At 38.4% G+C, this 14,104-nt stretch overlaps 1 protein-coding gene across 1 annotated transcript in view; it reads left to right on the forward strand.

Annotated features, from left to right (window-relative positions):
* Positions 1-14,104, forward strand: part of GPR158 (G protein-coupled receptor 158) — a 211,663-nt gene that overhangs the window by 85,223 nt on the left and 112,336 nt on the right. Inside the window, exons 3-4 of the mRNA XM_074866388.1 lie at positions 2,025-2,127; positions 9,678-9,895. Of these exons, the coding sequence (XP_074722489.1) occupies positions 2,025-2,127; positions 9,678-9,895 (321 nt within the window). The remainder of the gene's footprint in view (positions 1-2,024; positions 2,128-9,677; positions 9,896-14,104) is intronic.

Below are 14,104 nucleotides of genomic sequence, written 5' to 3' on the forward strand. Positions count from 1 at the left end.
CAAGAAACAATTTGACCAATGGTTTTTAAGGTGTGCGTTACAGCTGCAAAAGACTGAAAACAAGGATAATATCCTAGACCAAGGAAAGATTGAAATATTTTGTTCATTTTCAAGTTCTGGACTGGTCAGTGGCAATAAAATAAAAGTTACAGACTTATTTGGTGTCAATATTAGATGTGTGTGAAAGGATCATCAGTAAAGCATTTATTTTAATGCAGAACAGATTCATGAGCCTGTGATACATTTTATATGAAGAATTTGTTCAGTGGGAATGGATTATGGAACTAGGGGTGCTGCAGTGTTCACAGAATACAGTAGAAGCTACTTCTTTTCTTCCTTGCCTTCAAAAAGAAAATGCAGTCTCTATAGCAGCGTGTACCTTCCCATTACAAAGGAAGAAGACAGAAAGGCAGAACAGAATTTTCCCTGACAAATTCTTTTTACTACTTTAACTATTTTATTGTGCTTGGTTAAAGAGGTTTTGCTGTCATCGGACTTGCACACATGCTCATCCCACTTTGATTTCTGCTGTCCTCCACCCTGTCAACAGTCACATTTCTGTAGGGTGAAGATGAAGTGTGAAGAAAAATGATTTGTGCCTTCTCTTTACATTTTTTCTTGCTTTCATGTTTATACAAAGGCTGAATGAATTTTCGGTGTTCTTGGAGGCCAGTTTCCTGCTTATTAGTTGTTTACCAATAGCACCCTCCAGCCTGCACCCTGTGCACGGACATCAGATCGGCAAAGGGTGTGAGAAAAGATGATGCTATCTGTGGAACAGAGGCAAAGAATATCAAAGTGGCTTTCCCAATGTCAGGCAGAATTATGTCACAAAGATGAAATTTGAGATTAAAAAATTGAGTTTTTCTTAAGTATTAGTGTAGACTGTCCTCTCTTGGTGTGCATTTGAGTTTTGAAACTCAGATCTTTTTTACTAAACCCTGTCCTCAGCACCTTCCTCCCTGTCTCAGGCAGTTAGAGATTGAAATATATTCTACAGTCACAGTTGCAAAGAAGTGAAATGTAAGGAAGTGACAGGACATAGGATGTTTCAGTTAAATCATTTAATTGCTCGCTGAGGAACTACTAGTGTCTAGTTCCTATTCATGGAGGCATGTTGGTATAGGTACAGCTATACTGATGGGAAAGGCATCTAGAACAGTAGCCTGCTATGATCTGATAAAGTGAAATAAGCTATACTGGGAGAAAATTGTTTTACCAGTGTTTCTACCTTTATGTTGCTGAGCTGAACTGTTTCTTCTCTCTGTACTAGGCAGAGTCTATTTCTTGTACAGAAGTGGTCTGACAGTAGATGTTCTGTCACTGTAATAAACTTGCTGTGGTTGTCCTGATGTCAAAATTAAGCAAAAGTGGAGTTAAAACAAAACTTGTTTCACATATTGCTTCCTCAAAAAGGGACAAGAGAGCTTAGAAGTATGGGACTCCCATTATCATAGTTTTGCTCTCTTTCACCTAGGTCAGGTTGAGGTGTGCAGCCATTTTCTCTAACCAGTTGTTGACTTTGTTTTGACTGGGTCAATCTCCACTCTGGTATGGTTGCCGCTGTGGCAGGGGCACCGACATGTGCTGCCTGCGGAAGGTTGGTGATTTGGCTGCGGCTGTCCACGTTCTTCCTCAGGTAGTGTGAGCTCAAGCTGTCTGAAACACACCTGCTGTGCTGGGGAAAAGTGCTGGAAACTCTCCAGGAAAAAGCACAGCTGTCTGATGTCCTACCTAGAGCCAGAGTACAAGAGTCAAAGTACTTGGTTGTTTTATCAGTGGGACAGGCTTGATTATAGCTGTCTTTGATGTTTGTTAGTGATGAACAATAAGGAAAAAAAAAGTTGGAGCGATATATGACTATGGGAAAAGTCACTGAGAAAATACTGTCAGACTGGAAGGGGTGCATATTTATTCCTAGAAGGCTGCTCACAGTATCTTGTAATGTTTTTATGCTTGAATGTGCATCTGAGTATACAGTTGTATGATCATCTGCATGACTCTTCTTTTTTCCTTTCTCGCAGTGCATGCCAATTAAAGGCCTTGGATTTGTGCTTGGAGCCTACAAATGTATTTGCAAGGCGGGATTCTATCATCCCAACATCTTCTCAGTGAACAGCTTTCAGAGTAAGTGCCTTTGCTTGAGTTTAAAAAAAAAGAAAAAAGAAAACAGAGCTAGCATTAATAATGCAGGATTCCTTTTTATCCTCATCAGGGTTATACAGTAAAATCCCAGTGGTTTGCAACTCTCAGATTATATAATCACTTAAGGAGTTCTAGCCCTTTGGTTTGTCATTCACAATACTCTTGAGGATCCTGTAAAACATACCCTCTTGAAGAATATTTGGTTTGTAAATAAATTTAAAAACATGAAAAGAAGTCTTACTAGGGGGAAATAGAGATTTCTGGCATCTGTGCTCAAGCACAAGTATTAAGGAAATTAATCTAGGAATTTTCTCTTTGGTCAGGGCAAACTAGAATGCCCTAGCCTCTGGCTTTGTGTGGGTTTTAATTGTTTTCATTTTACTTCATTTACTTCATTTGCAAAGGAGAATCCAAAGGAGCATCTAAACTCTAAGATGCTGATGAGGTATTAAGAGATGGATCAGGCCTGAGAGTATGGTTGGCTGTAGGATATGAGTGACACATAGCCTACACCTGCCTAGGACACACATCATACGGTACTTAGACTGAGTTGCCCACAGTAAGGGAAACAGAACTTTTTTGATACTCAGCAGGGAAAATACATAAACTACATGCCCAAAGTTGATGTCTGTTACATTTGTCATATGATGAAAGCGTAACCTCTGCACAGATTTTGTGCCAAAATTGTTGCAGTTATACTAGTAGAGTTCATGTTGCAGTCACAGGTATAGAGCTGTTGCTTGAAGGTGTGACAGGACATCCTTCTCTGCCTCCTGCTTTCGAGTGGATGCCATGGCCAGCTTCTTCACACCATTCTTTAGCCAAAGGTTCACGTCATCAGCTCTCTGCAGCAGGAGCAGTTTGTATGAAATGCCCAGGGAATGGTGATGGGTGCCTTTCACTAGACTTGGTCCAGGATTGCGTGTATTATCTCCTGCCTTCTGTGAACATAGCTGTTCCTGTTCCACTACAGAAATACCTCTGGTACTATTCAATACTTAACATGCACTTCTGTGATACTCACAGATACAATTCAGGTGTTTTGTACTGATAAATCATGTTGAGGGTTATATGACACGGTACTTGTAAAAGCATGCCCCTGTGCTGCAGAGATGCAAATAAAACTTCCAAGTTCCTTCCTATATTAGCAACTCTTGAGCTCCGCTTTCTTACATAAAAAGTGATGGGGATTATAGATGAAAGGTGAGCAATTTTAATATTAGGAAAGCTTTAGAATTCCCTATTTGTTTGCAGCCCAGAGTTCCAGATATTAAATCCTTTGACCTGTGTCATAGGTTGGCCTGTTTTTTATTGATTTGATCTGGTTTACATATAGGTTGGCCAAGATATCTAACCCCTAACTCAATTATCTCTCTCATATATATATATATGAGATATACATATCATGTCTCCTGTATATATATATATATGTGTAGCATAAATAACATGGTGTGTTTATTCAGCAGTTTACCTTGTGAGTGTTTCCCTTCTCTTTTCATATTGTGGAGTGTTGCAGAAGGCAGCCTTGTGATAGTGCTTTTTCTCTGGTCTGTGTGAATTTTTCGATAAGAGTAAGGATGATATTTGTTTGCTCCTGCAGTGCACTGAGTTATGGTGGAGTTGGAATTTAATTCCTTGAATGAACCTATAGAAAAAATTCTTAGATTTTTGTCATACCAAATGCCATAGAACACACAAAAATAATGTGGCTAGAGATCGTAACAGCACTGATCATTAGGGATGAGATTAGTTTTATCTCATATCAGCTGTTTAAAATGTATATTCTTGGTATGTATTAGTCACCTAGGTTTCAACTGCAGTCAGCACCAAGAGCGTGGTTGGTAATTCTGCTGCTTTAGAAGGCAGAATTTGTCTTTAGATGGAAAAGTAACTTTTCAGGCAAATAACCTTTTTTTTCTCCATCTACTATAGAAGAAGGAGCCTATACAGCTACCTGAGATTGAATATTTGGCTTCTAAATAGATAACATAGAGTGAAATTTGTCCATGAAACTGTTTGCATATGCTGTATTTTAGGGTGTGTAATTACACGATCTCAGGCCACTTTGATTTAAGCATGTAACTGTGAGCTAACATAAACATCAGTAATATAATTTTTATTCACCTAGATGCAGCTCAATCTGCCAAGCTCTATAGGTGATTTCAAAAAGTCAACAGTGAAACAACTAGTGTGAGACTGGAAATGACTGTGAAGTAGTGGGAGAAAAAACAGTGGTTCAAGGAAACTTAGCCCTGTCGCCCAGCTGCATTTGGTAAAAGGAAAAGATGACATAGTTAAAACAGCTGTAGTATGTATTTGGAGGTTCAAAATGATGCTAATACAGGAATTCTAGACACGAATCCTGCAGGCAGTTTTGACAGAAAATGTCTGACCTGAAGATCTCTTTGTGGAGATAGGCTGGTGAGGTCTGATGATAAGAGAGATGAAACTGAGTAGAAAAGTTAATCGTTTAGAAAGTATTCCTAGTGGAAAGAAATACAGAGGCAGGAAAGATTTGCAGGTCTCGAGATGTAAGTAAGCAGATAGATAGAAAAAATGACCAGTTTGTACTTCTGTGGATTGAAAAATTGAATCGAGTCTTGTTTTTGAAATGGGAGCATTTCTTAATGATACTGGGGTTCTGCATGGCAGCAAGATATGGTTAACTACAGTTGCACATTGTGCCTGAAGTATCAGACTTTTAAGTGGGGGCAAGGCTCTGCTTTAGGTCCAGATGAATGTTTTGGTTTGAGTCTGAAAGATACCTCTATAAATTGGCTTTGCAGGGATCTTGGACACTCTACATGGTTTGCTTGATGGGAAGGCTTATAAGATTGCTTATCTGCCTCCTCTGCTTACTCAGCTGGGGCTCTGAACACCAAGATGCAATGTTGTATAAGCAGTGTCCTCGGTAGGAAAGATTCTGTAAATCAGTTGCTTTTCTGACTTAAAGCAGCACGGTGTTGCTGCTCCCAAGGAGGTCGCACATGTTGCAGGTTCCTGAAGTGTGTGTGGGACAAGGGCACACTGCAAATTTAGCCTGTTCTCTTACTGCATAGGAAGCCGGGTAGGAGAGTGTTTCCTTCCCAAGGCTGAGTTTGTTTTTCAGAACTGACAGTGCCAAAATATGTAAAACCTTTCTATTTTTTCTGCATTAGTTAATGAGGACTCTGGGTACTAGTGGGCCCAGAGTTATTGCCGTGTTTTCAGGGTCTCTTCTGAGAACAGAAATTGATTTTAGAAACAAATGTATTTCATGCATGCAAGTTGCATTAATCTGTAAGTGCTTGAGTATACAATTATGCACTTTTTCCTAATGGCTTATTTTTAGGTAGCACTATTAGTATAGGTAGAATAGACTAACTGCTCACTACATATATTTTAACATTTTTGTAACACCCTTCTCAAAGCACTTATGTTCTCTGTCTCACAGGGTAATCGGGTTTGCATTGGAAGATTCTTAGCAGAACAGCGGTGCTTTTCTCATTCTTTAGCAATGCATCATCCATACATTGCAGAGATTCTGCTCAGCTCTTGCTGTTTGGATGTGGGACCTGCTGCAAAAAGGTGCTTGCACCAGAGGTGGCTCTTTTGTCTTGGATATGGGACTTTACTGTCTCTCATGGTGCTATGATCACATAAGAAGTCCCAATAAGGGTTTCCAGTTCAACGGGAATTCCCATTTTTTACACCTGCCCTTTGGCTTTGGTTCTTCAACAGAACTAGCAAGTGCAGATCTTTGCAGGTACGAAGGCTGTCACTGACTTCAGTGATCCCTTTCTGGGGTGAGGATTATGACCATGGCCAATTACTAGGTTTTGATGATAGCAAGTCCAGTTGCATTCACACACACACTGAGTTACTGCAGTATTGCTGATGCTACTGGTGTTGTTCCTGATTTACACTATTATAGAACGGGAGCACAATCAGTCTTTTATTCTTCTCAGTGCTCAGCATGCGCTGTGCCTTCTGTGTTCATGTGCTGAGTTTTGACTGGGATCTGGGATGATCTTGTCTGGCATGGTAGCAATCCCTGCCTTGGCACTTAGCAGTCTGTGGTGCCATTCTTACTTTGCAGGAAGATCTCAGCTGGCAATGTCACAGCTGCTGAGGCACCCTTTGCGTAGCAGAGTGTGTTTAGGAGAACCCAAGCTGATGAAGAGTTACCCTCAGGAGACCATTTCAAAAACAGATGGGCTGATCAGACAGCAAAATAAGACTAGGATAGAAGAGGGAAGAACTAGGCAAAAAATATACTAGAGGAGACATAGCTGAAGCATTTAAGCTTTTCGTTTTATTTTTCCAATACCCAAGCATTTTCCTTATTATAGTTCATATTAGTTTGTGTCCCTATTCCTACTTTCCACCAGTTCTTTGTTCTTTTCTCCTTCCATTTTATCATTCTTTTTTGTTACTTTTTTTCTTTTCTTTTTTCCTTGAGGATGGTACTTTTTTACACCTTCCTCATCCTCAGTTTGAACCCCTGCAGCACAGTCAGTCTTTCAGTGTTTACTTCCATCTCATTTGTGTCAGTGCTAAAACTGCTGCTGCCTTCTATGGAGTAGAATTGGCTTCTTGTCCATCTACCTCACCAGTGTCTAAAATCTTTTGCCATCTTTTGGGGAGGAAGAACTGATTTTCTTCATTGGAGAAGGCATATGTAATCCCAAAGAGCTGCTGAGATAGGAGAAAGCACGGCACAGTGAAATCTAGCAGTGCTGTAAGAGGCAGTAACTTCATGCTTGGCTTGGACTGTCTATAGTTTGAGTTGATGTTACATTGACCTTGGTGAGGGGACAGGGCTGGACATAAAGGGTAGAAATGTTCAACTATGCAGTGGGCAGCAGTGCTCTGAGACGTATAGTCAGGGCACGGGTGTGGGTAGATAAAAAAGCTCCCAGTCAGTGGAAAATAAAATGATCACTTCTTCCCAAGAACTTCTTTTAGAGGGTCTGAAAAATGTTCATTCTTTTTGACAAGGAGAAAACAAACAAACAAACAAAAAGATGGGGATTGTTAATAATTCCTTATCACTTTGTGTAAAATCTCAAGTAGATCCAATTTTTTGGATCTTTCTTATATTAGCTATAATGAAGAATTATTTAAAAATCAAAAGATATTCACCAGATGATCAGTCATAGCTGGCAGTGCAGGAGATGCATATCGATGATCTTCCTTTGTATACAGCAGTGTGACACGGGACACATCTAAGCAAAGGCTTGCTGTTGCATTATGAAGTCATATCCTTGGGAGATTTACTGCAACATGCAACTGTTTATTGGCTGTTATCCCTGTAGTATGTGACGAGCATACACATGAAGAAACTTCCATGCATGACTCGGATAAGAAAATGCTTGATAAAATGGATTATAATGCATTTTCAACAACTTTCAAGGTTGAACATTTCAGAAATAAAGTAAAAACATCAAGTTTAGGACCATGCAAAATTATCAGGCCATATTTGTATAATATTTGTGATTTAAGTAATCTCATAACTTTAGGTTTTAAATTATATTTTTTCAGTGGTTAAGTTTTTACACTGAAAATAATTTATTTAGCTACCACAATAAAAACATATTAACAAATGGCTCATGTGTGGCTCGGAATTGTGAGGGTTTAAAGAGATTAAATAATCTTTTTGGAGATGGGCTAATTGAAGGGTGACTCTTTACGGAAATGATAAAGGAACAGGCATGTGGTGGAAAAGCAGGTTGACGTGAGTGCATATATTGAGGAAACGAAGTGAAAAAGTTGATCAGTGAGTAGTGTACTCTTGATTTGGAGGTGGGAGACTGTGACTTCTGTCTCTGACAGAGGACAGTGTGGGTCAATTGCTCTAGCTCTAAGTTAGAAAACAGAGATACAATGTTACATATGGAGAAGGTGGTTTCTGGCAAAGCTCTTGGAGGGATAATGGCTGAGGTCCATGGGTGTTTGCTCTGAAAAGGAGTTCCAGTCCTAGGATATCTTCAGGATTAGTGTTCCTTAGAGGTTCTCCACCTTCTTGGGATGCCCAAGCACAGTTATTTTCCAACATTTCCATTCCTGCCTCCCACACTCTGGGTCAAAAAGACACAAGATCTCTTTCTTGCTGTCTGCTTGTATCTAAGAAAATCTGGCTACTAGCATGAGTCAGCACTACTCTGCTATATTCAGGTTTCCAACATCTTTGTTTAGAATAAGCTCCAAAGAGAAATACATAGTTTTAATGAGAAATACCAGCCTGTTCTCTGCTCACTGCAGGATGAGGGAGCGAAGCATCCTACACTGAGGATGAGGAGCACAGGGCTGCTGAAATGGCATGCTGAATAAACAGACTTGGGTATACAGCTTTTTTCCCTTTCCCAGGCTTTGCCTGTCAGCAGATGTGTGCTTGTGAGAAAGCAAAAAATAATTACCCTTGTAGATAACCTGCTTCAAATGTTTCAAGCTAAAAGTCTGAAGAGAGTTTTATAAGCTGGTATGCCTGTGGAACATCGGTGGAATAGGCTGTCTCTTGAATGCATGATTTATTACTTTCACTGACAGAGGAGGAGAATGTTGGTCAAAGATATTGAAGCACTTCTGTAGTCTTGTGAAAAGTGAGAGATGTTACCACACATATTAACACACCATTGATCTGGCTTCAGCCACGTTCTCTTGTTTCTGGAAGATCGTGAGCCTGTCTTGCTTATATTAAACATTTTCAGTAATTCAGTTTTCCTTCTTATTCAACAATATTCTTTTTCGCCCCCTTTCTCTTTCACCTTTTTATTCCATTAATTGCCTGTAGGATAAGCAGTGTTACAGAGAGTTACGGGCAACTGTTCATGGATCAGAAAAAGTAGGAATCCTCCTGTGCTCTGTTGATGGGTTCACTTTGATGGATGAGATGTCAGCTTAAGAATCATTGATTTTTGTAGACAAAATATTAACTTGCCAGTAGGTTTTCCAGATTTCCTGGTGTGCTTGTGTGAACAATTGAAAAATTATACTTAGTGTAAGTGCACTGGTTTTGCTTTGGGGACAGAGTCATGCAATCATGCAACAGCATGCTGAACAAATATTAATTAAGGGTTTTATCTAATTTTAAACTAATTAATTGACTAGATAGCATTTTTATTAAATCGAGGAACAATCTGAAATAGGATCAGAGCTTGTACTGTGAACATTAAGTAGTTAATAGGTCTGCTCTTCATGTGTCCGTGTGAAATCCTTTCCTTATTCCCAAATCTTTGATGTCATTTTTTCCCCATTCAGAAGTCTCCTTCAAAGAATTTCCCGTGCAGATTTAGCCCACTTTAAATACAGTGGGAAGGTATTTGACATTTAATAAGCTCACTTTCCCTCATGTCTAAATTGGTTTGCATTTTCTGAACATGACAAAGGAGGGTAAAATGAGAAAAAACAGCCCTGGCAAGTCATTTTGTAACTTGAGAGAGGCCAACAGGGAGGGAAAGGGAGTCAGCAGAGGACTGTTTCGCTCCTGTATGGATGAACTGCCCATCCTGTACAGCTAAAGGTGTCTCCCCTTACCCTTCTGATACTTTCAGGAAAGGATGCAGAAAATCGCTTTTCTGGTGGTGAATTGTCAGAGGAAGTCTACACCTGCCTACCCTGCAGGGAAGGATGTTCTTACTGTACAGATGATACTCCCTGCTATGCACAGAAGGACAAGTATTTACGGCTGGCTATCATCTCATTCCAAACGCTCTGTATGCTGCTGGACTTCATAAGCATGCTGGTAGTCTACCATTTTCGCAAGGCAAAGGTAAGCAGACGTGCTTTACTTGATACTCCTGCTCATTGTGTGGTACAGACTCATTTATGTTAGGTGCATATAGCTTCTCATTTTGACAGTCTCTTTCTCAGGTAGGGAGCTCAACTCAAGGAGAGGATGGGATTTCGAAACAGGAATTCTTTGCTTTAGACGTGGAGGTACCTAAATTGTTTATGTAGTTTTTGAAAAAGATGCTGAGCAATTTGTGTTTCCCAGTGAAATCGGCTTACATTTGTAGGTGGTCAGCAAAAATCAAGGAAACTTATTATGTTCAAAGTAATTTTGGAAAATCAGGCCAATTATGCAGGTATCTGAGGAGGCATGTGGGTGTTTATAGTCTTGGGATCTTGAAAGTCTCTGTTTTACCACCGCTGGGAATGATGTTTGGTTTCAATATATTTGAGAGACTAGCTGGAAAATAATTATGTCAAAGAAATCTTTCCAAATAATTCTAGTTCCTAGAGAGATTAAACTTGATTTTATGGTTAAGCATTTTTTTCACCTCCAAAGTATGAATATATTAAGGAGTGTCAATAAATTGCTCATGCAGGCTACACTTATGTTTTATGTTCTAACCTAATGAACTTTCTGCTTTTACCTCACTCAGAATCTTTTAACATGTAAGATCTTGTGGAATCACTGTTGCCTCAATAAATGAGAATATTCTCCGAAACTTCCAATTTACTAAAAAAAAAAAGAATTGAAGCTGGCACATATTCACTACCTACATTTGGGAGTCGTAGGTGTGCACACAGTATGCTACATTGTTGAAATTAATAGCTTCATCCACTTTCCATAACTAGATAAGCATTTCCATTTTGTTTTTTGGAACACCTGATCCCACAGTCTTTTAGTCCTACGGAGTCAGTGTTACAAATGTGTGGCTCATTTTGAAAGACTTTAATATCCTGGCAGGAAATCACAGAACAAGCAGTAACATTCTTTTTTTTTTTTTTTCCTCTTCTGTTTCTGACAGAGTCTTTGTAGTTAATGATATTGCATAAAATGATTCAAATTACAGACTTAATTGTATTTATAAAGTTTTTCATTATGAGAAGTCTGTTGTAGGCATCTGTTTAGTTGTTTAACTTAGCAGAAGAACTTCATTCCAATTTTGTGAGGTTTTAGTCCACGTGGTAATGTTACTTGCTTTTAATGTCATAGAAAACATCATGAAAGAAGCATTCCTTGTGAGTAAAATCTTTACTCTCTAGACCTACAAAGTGGACAGAGTATATTACTTCATATGCAGCTATTGCAAGTTTGGCCTGGCTTTTTTTTCCACACTGAAATATTGATTCTTTTACAAGAAATTTCTATATTTTGTCATAAATAGTTTGAGGTCAGAGAAGAGTAAAATTGTGTACACTCTTGCACTTGTACACTTACATATGTTCTGATATACATATCCAATACAGTAAAAAAAGGATATACATTGAATATACTACAGAAATATTGTATATCACAAAACTTGCTAGTAAGGAAAGGTGCATTTTAGCTTTTGTGATGATTAGTCATTTCTCCAAAGTAGGCTATGAGTAAAGAACCGGATGGGGTCTAAATATTTAATACCCAAGAGGCATATACCTACCTTTCCTTGTTTCTAAAGAACTTTTCAGTCTTTATGAAAACGTTTGAGCTTATTTTTTTCTAGATTACCTCTTACCATTAGACATCATGACATCTGAACGAGTGAGAATCAGACATAAACCAAAACATTATTTTTTTCTGGAAAGAAAAGTGATGCCTTTGAGACATTGCATTTTATTCAGTCGGACAGAGATGGATTCAATTATAATTTTGTTGCCTTAGAAGAGAGGTGACTTTGTTGTAAATGTATATCTCACAAGGAAGAAGTGAGGAAGAATGAGACAAAAAAGTAATATGGTGATTAACAAACCTTTCCTGTATGATCAGTGTTTTCAAGGAATAGAAACTGATAAATAGATGTTCCATCACTTTTCATGTCATTCAGCTGAGTTTTTTTCTTGGATTCCTTTTATGTTCTTTTATCTTGTTGGTACAACATGATTTTAAAAAGAAAAAGATCTTGTGTTATTACCATGAAATAAGAACTTCTATGAAGGGCAAACATGCTGAGAACAATGAGTATTTGCATAAGAAAACTGCTGGTTACATTGGATAATGACAGAAATTTGGAGTGAAGGAAAAAACCTAGTAACTGACTGTGTACTCTCCACCAAGGGGGAAAAGTCGTGAAAATGAAAGAACAGATATTGAAATATATTCAAAATATGCATTTTGAGAACTTCCAACCGTTAGTGAAACAAACCTCAATTAGGTTAGTATATCTGCCTGATTAAAGTTACTGTGTTAAACTGCTTATTTCTATTGTGCTGGATGGATGACAGAGAAGAGCATTTTTGGATTCTCTTCCATGTATGGCACTACAATATTAAAATAGTTACAAAAAGTAATTTTTAATACAGCATTTTAACAGAAGGACACGTGTACTGCTACCATATTGAGAAACAATCTTCAAAGTCTTTAAAAGAGCAAAAGACGGAGGTTAAAAATCAAAAATGCTAAATTAAGGCCTCAGTGCTGACAAGAATGAAGAGTAGATATGTGGCATTTTGGTACAGTTGTTGATCAGTAAAACAAGCTCAGTAAAATGGGAAGGCAGATGGGATCAGGTTACCACTCTATAAAGTGACTGTGCAAAACACTACTTAATGCTTGTACTTATGGAGGCTCCTGGGAAATATTAGCTTCAGTACGCTAAGGTCCTGAAAAGTTAAGGTCAGCCAACATAAAGCACCTTGGAAAGAAATGCCCCTGGCACCTTGACTGTGATATTGTGATTATAATAAGTCAGACAAAGAATGATAAAAGTCCAAAGGACCCTTTAGATCATGATGGAGGTGAGACAACCTTCGTCTCAAAAAAATTAATGTATCAGATCAGAAGTATTTCAGAGAAGAGGAGGAATACTTATTCAGATCATAGTGGTTACACATATTGTGGCCAGGCTACACTTATAATGGAAACTGCTGTGGAAGAGTCACTCATTGGCTTAGTTTCATCAACAGTGTGGAATATATGCTAGGTCCAAGCCAGTTACTAAAAGATTAACCATTGGTAAAAAAATCTAGTGCTCCACTTTCAAAGAACAGAGCAATGAGAACAGAGATGTTTTCAACAATTACTGCCGAAGTGTCATTGATAGAATGTGACAATATGACTTCCATTTTGAAATTATCTTTATTACTGACCTAGGATGTAATAATAATGATCTACAGGGAAACCTGGTAAATATCAACCAAAGTGGTTCCACAAAGTGGTAAATATCAACCAAGTGGTTCTTGACGAAATGAATGGTAATAAATAGGCAAAGCCTACAGCAAGCGAGATGACTGGCTTCTTTAGAAGTCTCTGAAGTTTTAAGTCTCTGCTTTTAGAACTTCTAAAGGTTCCGCTAAAGAGCCCTCTTCAGACTTCTGAAAGAACTCTACAAAACTGCTGAATTATTTACTGTGGAGTAAGCTACTGCTTACATTAATAGCAGTAGAGAGGAATGAAAGATAGGAAATGTGACATCTGTGTTTATAAAGACTTCACGTAATGGTGACAAGAACTAAAGATCAGTAGGTCCAACTTACACGCTTGCAAATTCATAGAAATGGTAATAAAACTACTGGGTCCATGGATAAGTGTGGGAAGTGGGCTTTTGTGAGAATGTGATGCTCTAGAAATGTATTTAGAGCTCTTAGAAGGTGGATTATCAGCATGTGGATATGACAGTACTTCTTCCAAGGTCCACCACCAAAAGCTCTTAAAAATTATGATTGCAAGGGGCTAGGTGAGCTACGCTTCTTGCAGGTAATCAAGAGATAACAGAGAAAAAACACTGCAGGAAATATGATATAAAATCATGTAAGACAGAGAGATGTTGATGTGTGAACAAATGTTTATGGTTCCTCTTAAGATGTCACTAGAGGGTGTTCAAGGAATCTCTCAAGTGGTTAAAAAGAATCAAGTAGGTGTTTTACACAACTTTTAGTTGCTTTATGTCACTCATTGACAAAGAATATTATGGATCCCAAAGTATAAATCAATTGAAATAGAGTTTAGAAGGAATCATGAAGGATATTTCCATTATTGGTTGTTTAAATGCAGCAGTTTTGGTGAAACATCTGGCGTAGGAAGTCCATCATTTTTATTGTTGGAAACTCAGAG

The sequence above is a fragment of the Strix uralensis genome, chromosome 1, assembly GCF_047716275.1.
Source record: "Strix uralensis isolate ZFMK-TIS-50842 chromosome 1, bStrUra1, whole genome shotgun sequence".
NCBI classification, from domain to species: Eukaryota; Metazoa; Chordata; class Aves; order Strigiformes; family Strigidae; genus Strix; species Strix uralensis.